Below are 20,330 nucleotides of genomic sequence, written 5' to 3' on the forward strand. Positions count from 1 at the left end.
CATCCTTGCATTTTGAAAGGAAACAGGCAAACATGTGAGAGTGATAATGTAAGATGTGGCATATTTTGTGAGCTAGCAAATTTTGTTTGTGTATTAGAAAGATCTTATGGTTTAAAAAAACATTATTATAGCATTTTTTTCTACTCAAAGGGACCTGTTAAGAACATTACAAAAAGTGTGAATTGTTAACACTGATTTTATAGTTATGCAACGATCACTTTTGAGTAATAAATGCTGTGTAATAGATTTATTCCCTTGTTCTAATTTCTTTTTCTTTCCCATTATTACCTTGAATATACTGTTCATTGGTTAGTCTCATTTCTTCAGTGAACCATGTCCTATGTCATACTTTTCTTCTTCTGCTTTTCTTCATCCTATTCTTCCTATGTTTTCCCCGCTCAATTTTGTATTGCTTTTAAAATTTAGAAACAATCTCAAATTTCTGAAAAAGTTTCAAGTGTAGTATAGTAAGATTTTTTTCCTTCCCCTGAATCATTTGAGAATAAGTTGCTGACATGATGCTCTGTCATCCCTGGCACAGGGTAGGTTCTTTGGGAAGCAGTCTTTGAGACAAAATTTAACATGCAGGAAGTTTACTGCGAGTGCTGTTTGGAAACCTCACCTTAGAAAGGAAGGGAAGGAAGGAGTTTTGGGCAGAGGTAGAAGTAAAGTGATGCAGTCTCAACCGAAGCCTTAGCTGAACCTGAGGAGAGGTCTAGAAATAGAACGACCCTTCAGTGCTGTCCTGAGTTGGGTGACAGGTCCAGGCCTCTTCGTCTGTGAAATTACATGCGGAACTGCCCTGGGCAGGGGGCAGAGCCTTGGGTGAGGCAGCATTCTTCAGCTGAAGCAGTCCCCTAAGAGGACTGTCACTGAGGGCTGTCTCTCGGAAGGACTTCGGGCAGCTAAGGATCAACTGTGCATCACGATGCCCACTACAACTGGAATACTTTGGCCTATACTTCCTACAAAGAAGAATATTGTCCCATGTAAGCCACAATAACATGGAAAGATTACTACCATCTTATTCTCTGTCACTCTAGTTTCACCAGTTGTCCCAATAATGCTCCTTTACACCAAAAAGATCCAGTCCGAATCACATGTTGCATTTAGAATTTCCTTTATTTGAAACAGTTTCTTAGTCTTTCCTTTGGCTTTCATTACCTTGATAGTTTTGAGGATTACAGACCAGTTATTTTGTAGCATATACTTCAATTTGGTTTTGTCTCTTTCCTCATGAATAGATTCCAGTTATGCATCTTAAGTAGGAATATCACAGAAGTAATTTAATGTTGTTTTCATCCTAACAGTTGCTCATGATTTTTCTTTGTTTCTGATGATGTTAACTATTTCTTGGTTAACCATTTCCTTTGAACATTTGATGAAGTAATATCTGTCTGACTTATCCACTAGAGAGTTGCTATTTTCCTTTTTGTAATTAATATTTTGTAGGGAGTTACCTTGAGTCTATGAATTATCCCATTCCTCATCAACTATTCAAGTTATGAATTCATATCAATATATATTCATGAATTCTTACTCTATTTAATGGGTTACAATTCATTACTTTCATTTTTGACCCTCAGACAGTCCCATATTTCACCAGTGGTAACTCCTTCAAGTTGGCTTCTTGTCTTTTTGACACCTCCATTACTCTTTGAACGTTTCATTTTTGGCACCATGCGATATTCTAGGCTAATCTTAGCACATTTCCTACCCTAGCCCTGGAATCAGCCATTTCTATAAGGAGCCCTGTTTTTTCTCGGTGTAGGATGGTATTTAGAAACCAAGATGTGCACATTAGGTGTGCTCATAGCTATTAGCGTGCTGCTGTTCTCAGGCCCCCACAGTGGACAGAGTTAGTGAATATATGAATGTATGTATTTATATACATAATAAATATTATTTATATTTCTCTATCTATCCATATCTATTATAGCATAAGAGTTCATAACAATTTTTCCAATCCTGATCCAACATCACAGGGTACATTCTTGTTTCTGTCTTTCTAACTTTATTCTCTGATGGAAAAATACCTGACTCCCATTATCCTTAATATATTTATTCTTTTGATCATTCCTCCTACATGTCACCAATATCCCATCACCACCATTGAATTTATGCTCATTTCATTAAATAATTCATTTTTTTTGTTATTGCAGTCAGTCCCTGCTTTAAACAGTTCCCATAAGCATGAATTTTAGTAACCATGTTTTAGTTAAATAACACCAGTCCCCAACAACAAGGTTCAAATTTTATTTACCACGGTATATTAACTCTTAGTAATTGCATAAAGTATTAACTTTGCTGCTAGCTCCTCAGTCCACAAATCACTGTGTAAAAACAGGGGGTGCCTCATGATTGTGACCAATCATATCACTCTTTCACGGTCTGTCAGTGATTGGTCACTACTTATCTGTTATTCAGTTCACACACAGACAGCAAAATGTGTAGTTGTGTTGCCTCCTTGTCTCGCAGTGATATACCTGTAAGACGTTTAAAAAAAAAAAAAAGATAATGAAAAGGGGATGGACCAAAAAAGATGAAAATGCAGCAAAGTGATAATACTGAAGTGAAATTTTAATCAAATGTAAATGAGGTTATAGAAGAAATAGCTGACTGTGGGAATGTTCACACTGCTGTTGAACTGCTGCCATTTGAGAGACTCCAGATATGCAGCCAGAGGAGCTAAGAGACTGCAAACTTATGAATGAGGAAAATGAGAAGGTTGTGATGAAAAGGATGATGTTCCAGAGAAGTGACTCTGGTAAAAATTTCACATTAAAGGAACTCTCAGATATTTCATGATATAAAAGTATGAAAGATAAAATGCAAGCTATTTCAGACTTAGAAAGGAGTGTGACAATTCACCAAGGCATAGAAAAGATGCTTGTTCCATATTGTAAGTTATATGATGAGAAAGAGAGTGCTAGCACGATTGAAGTGACTTTTGATCATTTAATTTTTTTTTTACAAAGCATAAAACACTTTATTTCTCAGTGTTTCTAATATTTTAAATTACAGTATAGTAAATAAACATCAGTTTTACTATTTAAAAACTTTCCCTATATATTTATAACTGCCAGTAAGAGAATGTATAATATTTTAGAAAAAAAAATTTTTTTAAGGTCACAGAACAATTGTGATTTTTTCCATCAGTTATTGTTTGCTTTGCAGCTTGCATTGTCATTTTTATGTCCCCACACTATTGTGCAAAATGAGGACTGCCCATATTCTAGCATGTTTCACTTCAAAATTTCATATACATTTGAAAACTTATACATATTTTATTTATATTATTGCTTGAATACATTGATTTAAAAATATTTTTAGCATGCAGGTATCCTAAACCCGAGATTGCCATTGTGAAGCGAGTGAAGGAGGTATCATCAGCAGAGACCCCTGATAGTTTTGGTATAGTACAATCTTGCAGTATTGATGGTTTGTCAGATGTTTAATGCAACTGGAAAAGCATCTATTTGACAGAACTTCTTGCTTGTTTGAAGTAGAATGCTTTGGTTATAGTGATAGTCTTTTTTTGTTGTTTGTTTGTTTGCATCAGTGTTTTAGACTGTCTACAGAATATTTATTTTTATTATCTAACCCTAGACCTTGTGGATATGATCAACTAATAATTGCATGTTTAATTAACTGAAAGATTACATTTATGATCTTAACAAAAGACAAAATCACTTATATTTAATTATATTTAAATAACATATTTTCAAAGTTGTTGAAATAACGAGAGCAAGTGAGACATAAGAAGCAACAAAAATTATGAATATCTTTAGGATGAATGAGTAGGATTAAAGGACAGGGAAACCTTCAGAATATTGTAAAGAGAAACTGTGTTTAAGTAACTGAACTTTAGGAAAATATATTTTAAGAGTGTATTCTTGAATAGTTTGGAAGTCTTATGTAAGTTCACTTTAATGCCATTCATGAACTTTTTTCAGATTCAGTCTCCATGCAGCTTGATATCTAACTTCTGTTGCACGTTGTGATGGTGGTGGTAGAGGAGGAATTGTGTTAACTGAGTGTGTGTGTTTGTGTGTGTATGGGGGGGAGGAGAGGGAGAAATAAAAATATTGCAATAAATACTTCTCTGTCCATATTTTATTTTTGATTACTATTTAATATATATGCGTTGCCTAAGAAGTATAACACAATGTTTGGAAAGGAATAAGAAATATTTTATGGGCCAATTAAAATTTTGTAAGGATAAAGGATAAATATAACTCAGTTTTCTTAGGCTGTATATATAGTATCAAGAGCGGAAACTAAACTGTAAGAACCTCCGAGAAATGGAGAGGCATATAGTGTGTGTGTACACACATACACACGTGTATATGTTAACATATTAGGGCAGTGCAAAAATCCCCCAGTTTGCTCTACTTTGCCAGTTCTAATGTAACTCTGAAGTTAAAAAGTTTAATCTAAGTGTGTATGCAGAAGTTAAGCATTTAATGAAAATGTCTTTTGAAGAAAAAAGTTTTAATTTTGGGTTATTCTGTAGATTGTTTAGTTAGTCCTCATTTTTAGGACAATGTAGGGAAAAAGGAATGATACTTATTCTATAGATAATGGCAAATGATATTACTGCTGAGCAGTAAGTAATCGTAGGATTTAACCTGTCAGCGATCAGCCTTTGAGACTGTCTTCAGTTATAACCCTACTCACTGTAGAGTGCTTCTTCATGAATGTTTAGGTGGTATGCCTCTTATTTTTTTAAAAAATCCTACTAGCTATATAATAAACAATAACTATAGAATCAGAATCTTAGAGCTAGAAGGGATGCAGAGACCCTAAACTCCTCATTTTATGTAACATGAAACTGAGATCTAGAGGATTTATGATATAGTCAAGATTTGGTGACTAGTTATATACTACACATGTAAAGCAGGGCAGGGATTAGTGTCAAGGCTTTTGGATTTTTAGTTCAGTGCTCTTCACTGTAATAAATTTCTTCAGGGTTAGCAGGGGAGATTAGCGCTATACTCTATGGTATCCTGTTGTTCTGAAACAGTAGAAACCATGTAATTTTCCCATTCAGAAAATATTTTATTTGTTAACCATAATAAATCAGTTGATTTCCTCTTCTTTCTTTTAACTTTGATGGATATTTTAAAATGATGTATATGAAAGGGAATGATATTTTAGGGGAGAAAAAAGGAATATTAGTATTTTAGTTAGTTGCGTTTTTACTTCAATTTCAAATACTAATGAATGACCAATGTTTTGACAGTGTTTTATATATTCATATACAATTGATTCTTGGTTCTTTTATGTTTTCCCATTGAGAATTTACTCACTGAAAGAGAAGTAGAGCAAGAGAATGAGAATCTGGGTTCTAGACCAAGTTGTGTGTCCTTGAGTAAGTCACCTAACATCCCTGGACCAAAGTGGCTGAATCTTCAAAATGGAGAATTAAGTCAGTATACTACCAAGTGGGCAAACTACTGGCATTTGGGCTGGATAATTCTTCATTATGAAGGGCTCTCCTGTGCATTGTAGGATGTTTAGAATCCCTGATGCTAGTAGCATTTCTCAGTCATTATCACATCCACAAACAACCCTGCATTTCCAGGCATTTTCCAGGGTGAGGTAGCATATTGAGAACCACTGGCAGATTTTTTCTAAGGATCCTTTCAGCTCTAACATTCTGTGAAAGAATTTTTATTTGGGGAATGATTGAAAGGGAAAAAAACAATGCACTGACTGAAAATCTCTGCTCCTTCCTAATACTAAGCAATTTTATTTTAAAATGAATGTTTTCTGGGGATTTATGTCACCATACCCACAGATATACCAACCACTTATGATGTTCCAAGATAGATAATTTTTTTATAACTCACTTTAAGCTTTCCATCTATAATATAATGTATCCATGTTATGTATACTTAGTTATATGATTTTTTTAATTTAATGTTATATAGTACTGTTTCTTTCTATACCTAATAAGTAAAAGTAACAAGATCTGACTCTTTTTTTTTCTTATTTTGGCCACACCGCGCAGCTTGTGGGGTCTCGGTTCCCCGTCCAGGGATTGAACCCAGGCCACGGTAGTGAAAGCGCCGAATCCTAACCACTAGACCATGAGGGAACGCCCCAGATCTGACTTTTTTTTAAAAAGTTGTATTGTTGTTTTAATATCTTAGCCTTTAAAAAAAAAAGGGAAAATCATTATATATAGTAATTATTTGCCTTGTCTCTTTTCCTTTGGCATGAAGGAAGGGAAGGAATATAGTCTCTGTGTTAAGCAGTGTATATAATTACTCCAAATACACAGGTAAGATGTGTAAAAGCAACCACAAATCAATAGTATGTTTGATTATCCTAAAAAAAAAAAACTCCATGAGATGACAGACATAAGAGAAATAAATTAGTGTACATCTAGTATTTACTATTTCTTAAGCCAGAGTTAAGTAATTAACAGGTTACTACATTAATGAGGTTAATAAAGGTGATGATTAACTGGGTACTATCACCTTCCTCATCATTACTACTGGCCAACTCCTGTCCTCAATTGTTATACCACTGGACTGCCTCAGACCAGGAATTGGTTAGCTGCCCTTAAGTAAACTGGATCCCAGTCTAGGTTGCGTTGAAGCCCCAGGCTGCATGTTACCTTCCCCTGAAGGTTAGTGAGGTGACAGTATTACATGATCTAAATAAAAATTTCTTTACTAAATAATGTACAAGTTGCAGTAAACTTTTAAATGCTAAATAAAATTACAAAATCATACTCAAATACTTTTTTTTTGGTCTTAGCTAAGGCATGTATTTAAAAAATAATTTAAAAGTCCTTTTATAATTAATAGTCATTTTAAAAGACAAGATCTGTTAATTGAAATTTACTAAATTAAAAAGTTTTCCATTTCTAAAGTGTTTCATTTTTCAATTGGAATGTCAGTGTTTATAAGTATATTGCTTAGTCATATTAATTTGTTTCTTTTAAAAAATATTGCCTTGTAGCTTTATAAACCCTGTTTGATGCATGTTTGAGTTTTTTGGCATTTAATATGATTTACTTTGCTTAAATTATTTTTCATACAGCATGGTTTGCATTTTAAGTTTGTTTTCTTTAATGTGTTATATATTTATTGTAAATTTAACTTTACCCGTTCGAACTCTTGGTTCTGTTAAAAGTCTAAGCAGTTATCTATTTAGAAATATGGGTAATTGAAACCTGTAATCCCCCAAACTGTTGTTTAAATGCAGCAGTTCCATCTCTGTTCTTTTCATAAATCTCTTTTTAGGTCAAATTGTGATTTGTGTTGCCAAAGCTACTTCCTCTCCTTTCTCAGGGAAGATTCTGGGGTGGGGCTTAGAACAAATACTAGGTGGTCAAATGATCAGAAACTGCATCACGGGACACTTCAAGGGTATTGAGTTATTTGTAATTAAAGGAATAGTGCGTGCATTAAACTGTTACTTTTATGTCATCTCAGGGTGATGTTGGCTTCCATACTTTTCTTGCTGTCTATTATAAATGATTCTGAATTTTTCCCTTGATTTGTGATCTTATATTGATGTTTATGTCTATGATAATAGACTGAAATAAGTTACCACATTTAGAATTATCGTTGCTGTGAAAGCATATTGGAAACCAAGACCTTTCTTTTTGTTGTTTAGCTTTTCTTTCGTTTCAAGTTTGTATTTATACTTGTAAAGTATGGTTAAATTTAATGGAAGGTTTAACAATGAAAATGACAGATCATAGTTTTTAAAAAAGTATTTTTTTATTTTAAAAATTGAAGTATAGTTGATTTACAATGTTGTGTTAGTTTGAGGTGTACAGCAAAGTGATTCATTTATACATATGTATACATCTATTCTTTTTCAGATTCTTTTCCCTTATAGGTTAAAATACTGAGTATAGTTCCCAACAAATTATAATTTTTATTACATAATGTTATAGAAATCACTATATCAAGGCGGGTAGTTTTGTTTTCCAGCACCACCTTTGTAAACGCGTTTTGTTTTATAGCGGAGGCTAAAATGAAGTGTAGGTGTTCCACTTACTTTCTTCTACTGAAGTATTTTGATTTTCTTTTTTTTTTAATTAAGGGTACTTTAATTAATTAATTAATTTATTTATTTTTGGCTGTGTTGGGTCTTTCGTTTCTGTGTGAGGACTTTCTTTAGTTGTGGCAAGCGGGGGCCACTCTTCATCACAGTGCGCGGGCCCCTCACTGTCGTGGCCTCTCTTGTTGTGGAGCACAGGCTCCAGATGCGCAGGCTCAGTAGTTGTGGCTCACGGGCCTAGTTGCTCCGTGGCATGTGGGATCTTCCCAGACCAGGGCTCGAACCCGTGTCCCCTGCATTAGCAGGCAGATTCTCAACCACTGTGCCACCAGGGAAGCCCTTGATTTTCAATTTAAGATATATTTCTTAGTACAGTAACTTATTTAGAAAAGAAATATACTAGGCTTAGTTTATCCTAAAAGATATTTTAAAACCACTTGTCTATATTGGACTGAAGATTTTTTAAAAATTATTTTTAAGGGGAAATATAGTAATAAACTCCTTTGACCTGTCCTACCTATTTGTTGAATTGGAATCTTTTGCCACTTAAAATAACTTGGCAATTGATTGGGACCTGGAAATTTCTTTCAAGGATTTTGTTTTAATGACATTTTACCTATATTCCGAAAACATGAGAATATTTTTAGTACAGTATAACAATTAAAAAAATAAAAATGTAGCAAGATGGGAGTAATTTAGCATACTTTTTCTGAGAGGAATTTTGCAAAATTTTAAAAATCCTTAAATGTATGCCCTTTTTTTTGGACTCAGTAATGCCACTTAAGAATCTACCATAAAGAACTTTCAGGGGAACATAAAAAGATTTAGGTACATGTTTGTATGAGTGTTATTTATAAATGTGAAAAAGAATAAAGAATAAATATCTAGTCATAGGGGATTAAACTACTATGTATCATATGGTGAAATAAAATACCACCAATACAATTATTGCCTTAAAAAATTTAAGGGGGAAATATTCACCACATAGTGCTTTGTGAAAATGGCAGAACACAATTTTCTGTATACCTCTCTATAGAAAAAAGATTGAAGGATAATACATCAAAATGTTTATTTCTGATAAATTATAGGTAGTTTGAAGTTTTTTTTTGGTTTGTTTTTCTGAGTCTCATTAACTTTCTACAATAAAGGTATATAACCTTCTTAGTTGAAAAGTGTAACTTATTCATTTAGATAAACCAAAGGAATTTAGTATTTTAAATGTTATTTTCTAATTTTTACTTAAAAATCGCTCTTAAGTTAAAAAACTCAACATCATCATCCTTTTCATATATGTAATATGAATAAATAAATATTTATGTGTGAATTATATACGTGTGTATGTAAATATGGCTTATTTAATGTAAGATGTTTGCAGTAAATTCCTATGGTTTTTTTTTTTTATTAATGGAGGCTGTACAGTATTTGGGGGTTCTTTTGGTGTCTTCATTTCATTTTTTTTAATTTTATTTTTTTATTGGGGTATAGTTGTTTTACAATGTTGTGTTAGTTTCTGCTGTACAGCAAAGTGGAGTTCCCTGTGCTATACAGCAGGTTTTTGTAAGTTATCTATTTTATACATATCAGTGTATATATGTCAATCCCAATCTTTGTTATATCCAAATTGATATAACAATCAATTTTGACTGAAAAGCACAAAGGCACAAGGCATTTTATGGCCAGGTTACAGGTAGTTGTTCTATTCCCAGTGGTTCTATTCTAAAACTTGCATGTTGTATATTCCTGAAAAGCACAATTTAAAAGAATTTTCCTACTTTATTCTAAGCATTAATATAAAAGGTAAATTTTAGTATGTTTATAGCACTGATAAAAGTATTTGAATATATGTTACATTTTAGTTATGAAAGATTCTAAGACATTTTGGTAAAACCTAGTAGGAATTTTCCAGGATTAAAACAAATGTGAGGGGCTTCCCTGGTGGCACAGTGGTTAAGAATCTGCCTGCCAGTGCAGGGGACACAGGTTCGAGCCCTGGTCCGGGAAGATCCCACATGCCGCGGAGCAACTGAGCCCGTGCGCCACAACTATTGAGCCTGCGCTCTAGAGCCTGCGTGCCACAGCTACTGAAGCCCACGCGCCACAACTACTGAAACCTGCGCACCTAGAGCCCGTGCTCCGCAAAAAGAGAAGCCACCGCAATAAGAAGTCCACACACCGCAACGGAGAGTATCTCCCGCTCGCCGCAACTGGAGGAGGCCCACGCGCAGCAAAGAAGACCCAGTGCAGCCAAAAAATAAAATTTTTTAAAAATAATAAATAAATAAAACAAACGTGAAGTTTAAAATGGTGATATTTGTTCTTCTATGATTAGAGGTCATTGAAATAGTGTAGTATAAGGCTTGATTGTAGGAATACTGTCCCAAATGTTGTCTTGGGAAAAACTGCTTCTTAATCTTACCAATAAAAAAATTATTATTGTTTATTTTTCACCACAGGAAAAAAAATCTGATTGGAATTCAGCTTAAATTAGAGCCTACAGTTAGCTAATTTCCTTTCTCACCAGATGCCATTTTAAGTTTAAAAAAAAAAAAAGACAATGATAAACAATGGTCAGGAATTTATTTTAAAATAAGCTTTTAGAACATGGCCTGGGGATTTGGAAACCTTTAGATCTGTGTCCTACAGCAAAGCCTGGGAACCCCTGGCATAGCTGGAGATAATATCTGTTTATCTGGTTTTCCCATAGTGCTTAGCAGTGTGTATATATTAGGAGGTATCTGTGTGCACAGTGGAGTCTGATCCAAAGGTGTCAAGTTTAGACTACCTGATGACTAATCAACAAAGAAATACAGTAGCGGGACTGAAAAAAACCATGTCCCACCAACTCATTTGCCCAGATCTAGGAAGTCTCTTTCTTGTGTGGCCTTCTCTGAGGCTCCCTTCAAAAACTCTCTCTCTCCCTCCATTTTTAAAAAAATCTCTACATTTGTTCCTCATCTGTTTTTCTTACCTTGCTCTGTTTCTCATTTCTCCCTTTGTCTTTCTCTTCCTAATCCAACTTCCCCCCTTTTTAAGTGAATATAGTATAAAACAAATATTATATACTTACATTTATATAATAAAATATAAAAAGCTGCTGGATTAAATATATTTTTATTCCTGAAATAGGAGAAAAAAGCCTTAATTTGTGTTTTGTTCTCTCTTCTGGTTTTTATGTGACAGTGACCCTCAATTTTATACCTCCTAAATAGATAATAATTGAGCATTAAAATGATGATTCTGATGCACTATAATATTCCAGTTCATCAAAGAAGTATTTCTTTTTAAAGAATTCAATATTACTTAGGTAGTAACAGTATTTTATAAGCTACATCAGTTCTCTGGTTGCTTTAGTTAACTAGAAAACTAACTGGAATACCTCATTCTTTGTACATTCTAAAAAATTAGAATTTCATTTAATAAAAGTGAAATTGCTTTAAATGTTTTAAACTGTTTTCTCTAATCTTCCTGGGTTACTGAAGCAAAACAAAATGTTGAAAGCGTTGAAAATTTTTATATTTAAACATGGAAAGTACTTTCTTATGTTTTCAGGATTTGTAATGAATATCTTAAGTGCTTTTTAATTCGGAAAAGATTTGTCTATACAATAATTGAATATATTTATGTTCTCAAGGACAGATCAGAAGGAGAGATAGTCCCACTTAAAATAATTTTTATTTGATTTGGTATGGTATAAATTAGCAGTTTGCAAGAACTGTCTTATTTACTGTCCCTCCAGCAAAGACTTTTAACTGTGAAATCAAAAGAAAAAAAAAATTATTTGTAAATACTATCTCATAGACACATACAGATAATTTTCCTAATCTGTATGTTTCTAAACATGGAACCCTATTAAGCACAACTTCTCCTTCAAACAATGAGAAATATCAGAAAGGGAAAAATGTAAGGAAGTCTGGATGTTAGTTATTTTTTGCCACTATTGTGAATAAACACACTTTGGGAAAGCAGAACAGTTATCATTACATTAAAATTTTTTCTGACTGTGTTCATGAGGGATATTGGTCTGTAGTTTTCTCTTTTTTGTAATTTCTTGGTTAGATTTTTTTTTTTTTTTTTTTTTTTTTTTTGGTGGTACGCGGGCCTCTCACTGTTGTGGCCTCTCCCGTTGTGGAGCACAGGCTCCGGACGCGCAGGCTCAGCGGCCATGGCTCATGGGCCCAGCCTATCCACGGCATGTGGGATCTTCCCGGACTGGGGCACGAACCCATGTCCCCTGCATCAGCAGGCGGACTCTCAACCACTGCGCCACCAGGGAAGCCCTCTTGGTTAGATTTTATATTTAGGACTATTCTGGCCTCATAAAATGAGTTGGGAAGTATTTCCTCATTTTCTGTTTTTCTGAAAGAGATTATAAGTTTGTCTAGGGTTGGTGTTTGCTCTTCATTAATATTTGATAAAACTCATTAGTGAAACCATCTGGGCCTAGAAGGTTTTTTAGTGTGAATGTTATGGAAAGGTGCTTGGTAACAAATTTGATTTTGCTACTAAATAGAACTGTTCAGATTTTTGTTTCATCTTATATCAGTTTTAGTAAGTTGTATTTTTCAAGGAATTTGTTCATTTCATCTAAGTTGTTGAATATGTTGGCATAAAGTTATTTGTAATATTCTCATTTTAATGTCTGTAGGATATGTAGTGACGTCCCCTGTTTCATTAGTAACATATTAGTAATATGTGTTCTCTCTTTCTTGATTGGTGTACCTAAGGGTTTTTAAATTTTGTTGATCTTTTCAAAGAACCAACTTTAGGCTTTGTCTATTTCCTTTATTGTTTGTTTTTTATTTCATTGATTTCAGCTCTTTTTGTTATTATTTCCTTCTTTCTGCTACTTACTTTTGGCTTCCCTTGTTCTCTTTTTCGTAGCTTCTTAAGATAGTGCCATAGGTTATTCATTTTAGCCCTTTATTTTTAATATTAGTACTTAAAACTAGAAGTTTCCCTCTAAGCATTCATTTAGCTGTTTTGACAAATTTTGATATGCTGTATTTTCATTGTGATTCAGTTTGAAAACTATTTTCTAATTTCCTTTTTGATTTCTTCTTTGGCCCATGTATTTAGAAGATGTTCTTTAATTTCTAATTTTTTTCCTAGATATCTTATTGTTATGGGTTCCATTTTGGTCAGAGAACATATTCTTTACAACTTTAATCATTAATTTATTAACACTTGTTTTGTGGATCAGCATATGATCTATCTTGATGAATGTGCCATCTACAATTGAAAAGAATATGCATTCTGTAGTTGTTGAGTGTAAATGTTTAAATATCAGTTGAATCAAGGTGGTTGGTAGTGTTCAGATAACGTGTTTTTTACTGCTATTTTCCCCTAGTGTTCTATCAGTTACTGAGAGAGAAGCTTTTGTATCTCCAAGTGTGATTGTGAAAATGTTTATTTTCCCTTTAATTCTGTCATATTTTGCATCATGCATTTTGGTTTTTGTTTGTTTTTCTTTTTACTTTGGTTGCACTGGGTCTTCGTTGCTGCGCATAGGCTTTCTCTAGTTGCTGCCAGCAGGGACTACTCTTCATTGCAGTGCACCGGCTTCTCATTGCAGCAGCTTCTCCTGTTGCAGAGCACGGGCTCTAGGGGCACAGGCTTCAGTAGTTGCAGCATGCAGGCTCAGTAGTTGTGGCACGCGGGCCCTAGAGCTCGCGGGCTTCAGTAGTTGCAGCACACTGGCTCAGTAGTTGTGGCTCATGGGCTTAGTTGCTCCACAGCATGTGGGATCTTCCCAGAACAGGGATTGAACCTGTGTCCCCTGCATTGGCAGGTGGATTCTTAACCATTACGCCACCAGGGAAGTCCGCATCATGCATTTTAAAGCTCTGTTATTAGGCATAAACAAATTGCTATTATGCCTTTTGATGAATTGACTCTTACCATTTTGAAATGTGCCTGGTTCTGGTAATACTGTCTGTAAGTCTACTTTATCTGTTATTAATATAGCCACTCCAGCCTTTGTAAGCTTACTGTTTGTATAATGTATTTTGTACCATTCATTTACTTTCACCCTATTAAAGTGTAATTCTTGCAGATATCATATAGTTGGGTCTTACTTTTTTTATCCATTTTGACAATCTATGCCTTTTAATTGGATTGTTTAGTCCATTAACATTGAAAGTAATTACCGATATAGTTGGATGTAGATTTACTATTTTACTATTTGGTTTCTGCTTGTCCCTCTGTTTTTTGTTCCTCTGTTCTCATTTCCTGCATTCTTTTGACTTAATATTTTTTGGAATTCCCTTCACATTATTTATTTAGCTTTCTAACTGTGTCCTTAATGCATTTTATCTATATGTATGGGTGCTCTAGGAATTGCAAATATGCATTCGTAACTGTTTTCAGACTGCTTAGAGCTAATACCACTTAGAGCCTTGTACCACTTCATATACATTGTAGAAATATTGCAACCATATTTCCAAATTGGTCCATTTGTACCCTCCTTCATCCTTTATGCTTTGATGTCATATGTATTACATCTACATATGTTATAAACTCCACAAGGCAGTGTTGTAATTTTTGCTTTGGACAATCAGGTTTACTTAAATTACTAGGAAAAAGGAAAAAAGTAGTTTTTTATATTTATTCAGTATTTACCATTTCTGATGCTCTTCATTCTTCCCTGAAGATTTTACTTTCCAACTGGTATTTCCTTCCGTCTGAAGAAGTTTCTTCTGCATTTCCTGTTTTGCAGATTGGCTGGCAACACATTTTTTCATAGTTTTAGTTTAACTGAGGTACAGTTTGCCTTCATTTGTGAAGGATAAGGATATTTTTCTGGATATGCAATATTGGACTGACAGCTTTCTTTTTCTTTCCGTATATTCAAATCATTGTTTTCCTTTACTTAATGTGTCATTTTTTTTCCTGACTGCTTTCAATATATTTTTTTCTTTGTCATTGGTTTTCTTTATATTTATCCTACTAAGGGTTCACTGAACTTCCTGAATCTTTTGAAATTTTTGTCTTCCCCCCAACTTTGAGAAAGTTTTAGCCATTATTTATTTTAAAAGATTTTTGGGTCCTTTTCTTTCTCCTCACCTTCTGGAACTCCAGTTATGCATATATTGACCTTTTGATATTTAGCCACAGGTCCCTGAGACTCTGGTTTACTGTTTTTCAGTCCTTTTATTCTCTTTTTCAGATTGGGTAATTTTACTGATCTATCATTATGTTCATTAATTGCTTCTTCTGTCACTTTCATTATGTTTTTAAGCCTATCCAGTTAATTTTAAAATTTCAGGTATTGAATATTTCAGTTACAGAGCTTCAGTTTGTTTTTTTATCATTTCTATTTGAGCATTTTTATTTTTACATCTTCGAATATAATTTTAATTACTACTTTAAATTCCTTGTCTGCTATTTCTAACATTTGAGTCACTTTAAAAAAAAATTGAAGTATAGTTGATTTACAATGTTGTGTTAGTTTCTGGTGTACAGCAATGTGATACAGTTGTACATATATATGCATATTTGAGTCACTTTTGAATTGGTTTCTGTCTATTGTTTTTTATCCTGAAAATGGGTCAGGTTTTCCTGTTTGTTTGTGAAGTAATTTTGGATTGTATCCTAGTCATTGCTATTATTATGTTGCAGAGACTCTGGATTGTGTTTCATTCTTCTGAAAAATATTGACTTTTGTTTATTTGTTTTAGCATGCAGTTAATTGTTAGGCTCAAATTGCAAACTCTGTCTCTTGGGCTGCAGCTCACATCTTCAGTTATTTTACCTTTAACTGAGATTTTTGGAGTTTTCCCTGCACAAGCGTGGTTTACAGGTCAGCCATATATTTGAACCAAATGTGTATACAGAACTTAGGGCTCCTCCTTTCTGACTTTATTCTTTCCAGGATTCCCCTCTCAGTTTCCAGCAGCTTTGGTTACCTTGCACCCTGCCCACTACTTCTTTTTTTTTTTTAACATCTTTATTGGAGTACAATTGCTTTACAATGGTGTGTTAGTTTCTGCTTTATAACAAAGTGAATTAGCTATACATACACATATATCCCCATATCTCCTCCCTCTTGCGTCTCCCTCCCTCCCACCCTCCCTATCCCACCCCTCTAGGTGGTCACATAGCACCGAGCTGATCTCCCTCTGTTATGCGGCTGCTTCCCTCTAGCTATCTATTTTACATTTGGTAGTATATATAAGTCCATGCCACTCTCTCACTTCGTCCCAGCTTACCTGTCCCCCTACCCGTGTCCTCAAGTTCATTCTCTACGTTTGTGTCTTTATTCCTTTCCTGCCCCTAGGTTCTTCAGAACCTTTTTTTTTTTTGAGATTCCATATGTATGTGTTAGCATACGATACTTATTTTTCTCTGACTTACTTCACTCTGTGTAACAGTCTCTAGGTCCATCCACCTCACTACAAATAACTCAATTTTGTTTCTTTTTATCTGCCCACTACTTCTTTAGGCCAGAAAGACTGAAGTTTTTTTATTAAGAGTTTTAGTTGGTCTACATGTTGTGGATTAGGCCAGAAGCTGTGTTAAATGGGTAGCTCATTTAGTTCCATTCTTCTAAGTGTTGATTCCTCTCCAGAATCAACCTACTTTTGGTCATTTTCCAGTGCTTTCAAATATTTATTTATAGTTATAGTTTTTCTGTGCAGGAGGCTTGGTCTGATAGAAGATTATTCAGTCAGTATTGGAAGTAGAACCAGGATTTCTTAAGCTAAAAATGGTTAGAGAATATGGTGTGGTGATGTACAATCTTAATAGTCATCTTATTTTAAAATATTTAGAAAAGAAGAGAGAAATTATGATGCATGTAACACGTACATACACACATAGAGTAACTGAAAGAACTGGTTTTTCTAACTCCAAATTCTGCTTAATAAAACAGTAGATTAGAATACATTTCCATGTAAGTGTACATAGTTTACCATATGTCAGAAGAAAAATTTTATGGTTAAGATATATATGTAGGGAAATAAAACTTTGGGGTTTATTATGACTGTTTTCAGGGAGGTTAAATTGGCAGCCATGACATTTTAAAACTTGTATAGATTGCTGAAACCTTGGGCTCTTTCCAAGATTGAGTTTTGCTGTGTGTTATACATCTAATGTTTTTAACTTCTTTTTTTTTTAATTATTTTTAAAATTTATTTATTTTATTGGTTTTATTTTTGGCTGCATTGGGTCTTTGTTGCTGCTCGCGAGCCGTCTCTAGTTGGAGTGAGAAGGAGCTATTCTTCGTTGCTGTGCGCGAGCTTCTCATTGTGTGGTTTCTCTCGTTGCAGAGCACGGGCTCTAGGCTCGCGGGCTTCAGTAGTTGTGGCACGCGGGCTCAGTAGTTGTGGCTCGCGGGCTCTAGAGCACAGGCTCAGTAGTTGTGGCACACGGGCTTGTTGCTCCACGACCTGTGGGATCTTCCCGGACCGGGGCTCGAACCCGTGTCTCCTGCATTGGCTGGCGGATTCTTAACCTCTTCGCCACCAGGGAAGCCCTTTAACTTCTGATATGTATTTTATTTTCTTTCAGTTAATGTGGTAAAGAAGATAATTTATAGTGTCGAATCCTCAAACTGATCAATTTATGATTCACAATTTTTTATAGATACTTTCCAATAAAACTTTCACTTTCTAGGAAATGTTCCTTTCATATTTACTCTTATTACTCCTTGGGTTCTCTATGATGCAGGAGGCAAAAATCTGTGCTTTGATTTTACTTTAATCTCTGTGCCAGTGGTTTTCTTCCCTGCTCTGTCTCCTTTACTTTATATTTCTTTCTTTTTCTCTATCTTTAAAAAAAATTATTTTTCATTACCTTTAATTTTTTAATCCTTATGGGTACTTGGAAAGACAGATTAGGAATATTGGTTACATTATTTGATTTTTTTTTCCTCTTTACCGCTACACGTTATACATTTGCCTAGCCCTTATCCTTTTGTCTTAGGAGTTGTAAAATATTTTAAATATTTTGCTCAATATGTAAGGAATTTGAAGAAGTAAAAGCAAGGACTCTGTATATTCTCATTATATTGGGAAGGTCCTGCTTGTTGAATTTTTAGGTATTTCAGGATGTTCCAGTCAACTGACAAGGACTTCTCCTCACAGTGTCAGAACTGAGTGATGATGAGAATAATGCAACTAGGAAATAGTTCTGGTATGTAACCACTTTTGCATGTTTGCTTCACCAGAAAACTCTGTGGAAGTACAGTGGTATCTTATATTTCTTGTTAAAAATTTGGAAAACTATTTGCATGCTTTCAAAGTAGATTTTGAAGTAACGGTGCTAGTCAAAGAATGGAAAGTATATTCTAAGCAGATGTAAAATTCTACAAAGTTTTAGGATATCTTCATTTCTTAACCGTTCTAAAAAAGGAAAAACTTAAACTTGCATTCTTAGAACTTTCTGAATAATTCAGTAATTGCCTAAACTCTAGGCTTTAGGCATTTCTTATTGTAAAGCCTTTATGATACTATATGCTTTTTTAGTAAAATAACATTTACAAATATGAATCATACTCCTTTTTATATAGCTTATTAATAGAGATTTATTTGCTTTTTCCTTTTTAAAAACTAAATTCTTCAGTTCTTATGTTGTCATAGATTATAAATAAATATTTTAGAAAATATATATCCAGTTTGTAATGAATTTCCTTGGTCACTTCGGTTGTTTGTACTAAATCTTTAGAGCAGAGCGATCCATGGTTTGGGTTCTTCTGTGTAGGTTATCAGTTACTTCTGTTGGATTGAGTGAGGATAAAGAAGGTGGAATTCTCTGCCATTTTACCATAGCTTACTCTTACTTATAAATGGTGAGTTGTTTATTGTTATGAGATTAGGTAGGTAGATTCTTTGTAACAATTGTTAATTTTTAGGTTTAATGATGGCGCTTGAAGTTACTTACTTTGATGTATATACTTGGGAAAACTTTCTGTGTTTATTATGACATATATTATAAGTAATATTGCTATTTGTTGAATGATACTCTCTCTACTCTTTTGGGTCATTTTATTGTGTAGAATATTCTAATTATCCAGTAGTATAGGTTTCAAAACTCAAAATATTCAGTATATTATCTAGGGATATTAATTAAGGAACATAACACAATCTGGTGAAGTTACTGGTGTAATACATTGCTTTAAAATATTATTTTCCTATTTTTAAAGGACATCTAGGTCTACTTGAGTATTATCAGTGTTTGTTTGGGTATATATTTCTTAAGTCATTTAGGGTTGCCATTTTAAAGAAGGGTAGCTATATTTCTGAAGTTATTTTTTTTTCCACTGTAGTTTGCGTGAACAGCCTCATTATATAGATACAAGGACTTACAAAAAACCAAAAAGCAAATGATTTACTCAGGGCTATAGGGTCCATGGTAGGCCTGTAACTAAAGCTCAGTTTTGTTTTCTAGCTTTGTAATTTAATCTATACCAAGTAATATTTCCTGTATGGATAACTTTGGTCCATTAACCTAAAGATAATTTATGAAAAACTCTGCTATTCTCTCACTTTGTAATTCTGCTGGTATTTTCTTCATTGTAATAAAAAAGAAATCATGCTATAGTAACTAATTCTTGACCACACCCTTTCTTTCCCCTTCAGAAAAATTGGAAGCTCTACCACCCACCCCAGGACAGCTGAGATATGGTAATGGTTCTATAATTGTTAAATATTTGTGCATCTGTCTTTTGGACTTGAAATAACTGTGTTACTCATTAATAGTACAGAAATCATTCCAGATAGAGTGGATTATCCTATTTATTATGCTGAAGCAAAAAGTTTGTAAACTTGGTTTAAGACATATTACAGTATTATGGAATTTCTAAGATTGTTAACCATATCTATTATTGTTTAAATATTGTTACCATCTAGAGATAGAATTATAGTAGAGGTTTTCTTAATTCCCAAGAAGAAGGGTATGTTTAGTTTGGATTTAAGTTGGGTAATTTCAGAACTAGAATTTCTAGGCTATTTTCTTTGGTGGAGAAAATACTCTGATTTGTTCTTTGTAATAAGGAGGAAAGTAAAGTTCATTTTAAACCACGAGGAAGAAGAGCTTTACAATGCTGCTGGTGTGCTTTCTTTATTACGATTGTAATAAATATTCAAGGGCTAACACCAAAGTAATGTAAAATAGTTTGGGATCTTACTATAAAGACAATGGAAGAAGAGAATTATTTAGCGGTGTGGTGAATTTGAATAGGTTGTAAGTTAAAGCTAAATATTAGATGTGATTTGCTAACAACTACTGAGTTAGAGAATAATATTTCCCAAAGGAAACTGAAGAAATTGGTAGGATATCCTTACATGCTGGAGAGCAAACTTATA

At 33.9% G+C, this 20,330-nt stretch overlaps 1 protein-coding gene across 1 annotated transcript in view; it reads left to right on the forward strand.

The window, feature by feature from the left end:
- Positions 1–20,330, forward strand: part of TMEM65 (transmembrane protein 65) — a 46,829-nt gene that overhangs the window by 11,873 nt on the left and 14,626 nt on the right. Inside the window, exon 2 of the mRNA XM_067711321.1 lies at positions 19,605–19,649. Coding sequence (XP_067567422.1) covers positions 19,605–19,649 — 45 coding nt within the window. The remainder of the gene's footprint in view (positions 1–19,604; positions 19,650–20,330) is intronic.

This window comes from Pseudorca crassidens, chromosome 17, assembly GCF_039906515.1.
Source record: "Pseudorca crassidens isolate mPseCra1 chromosome 17, mPseCra1.hap1, whole genome shotgun sequence".
NCBI lineage: Eukaryota > Metazoa > Chordata > Mammalia > Artiodactyla > Delphinidae > Pseudorca > Pseudorca crassidens.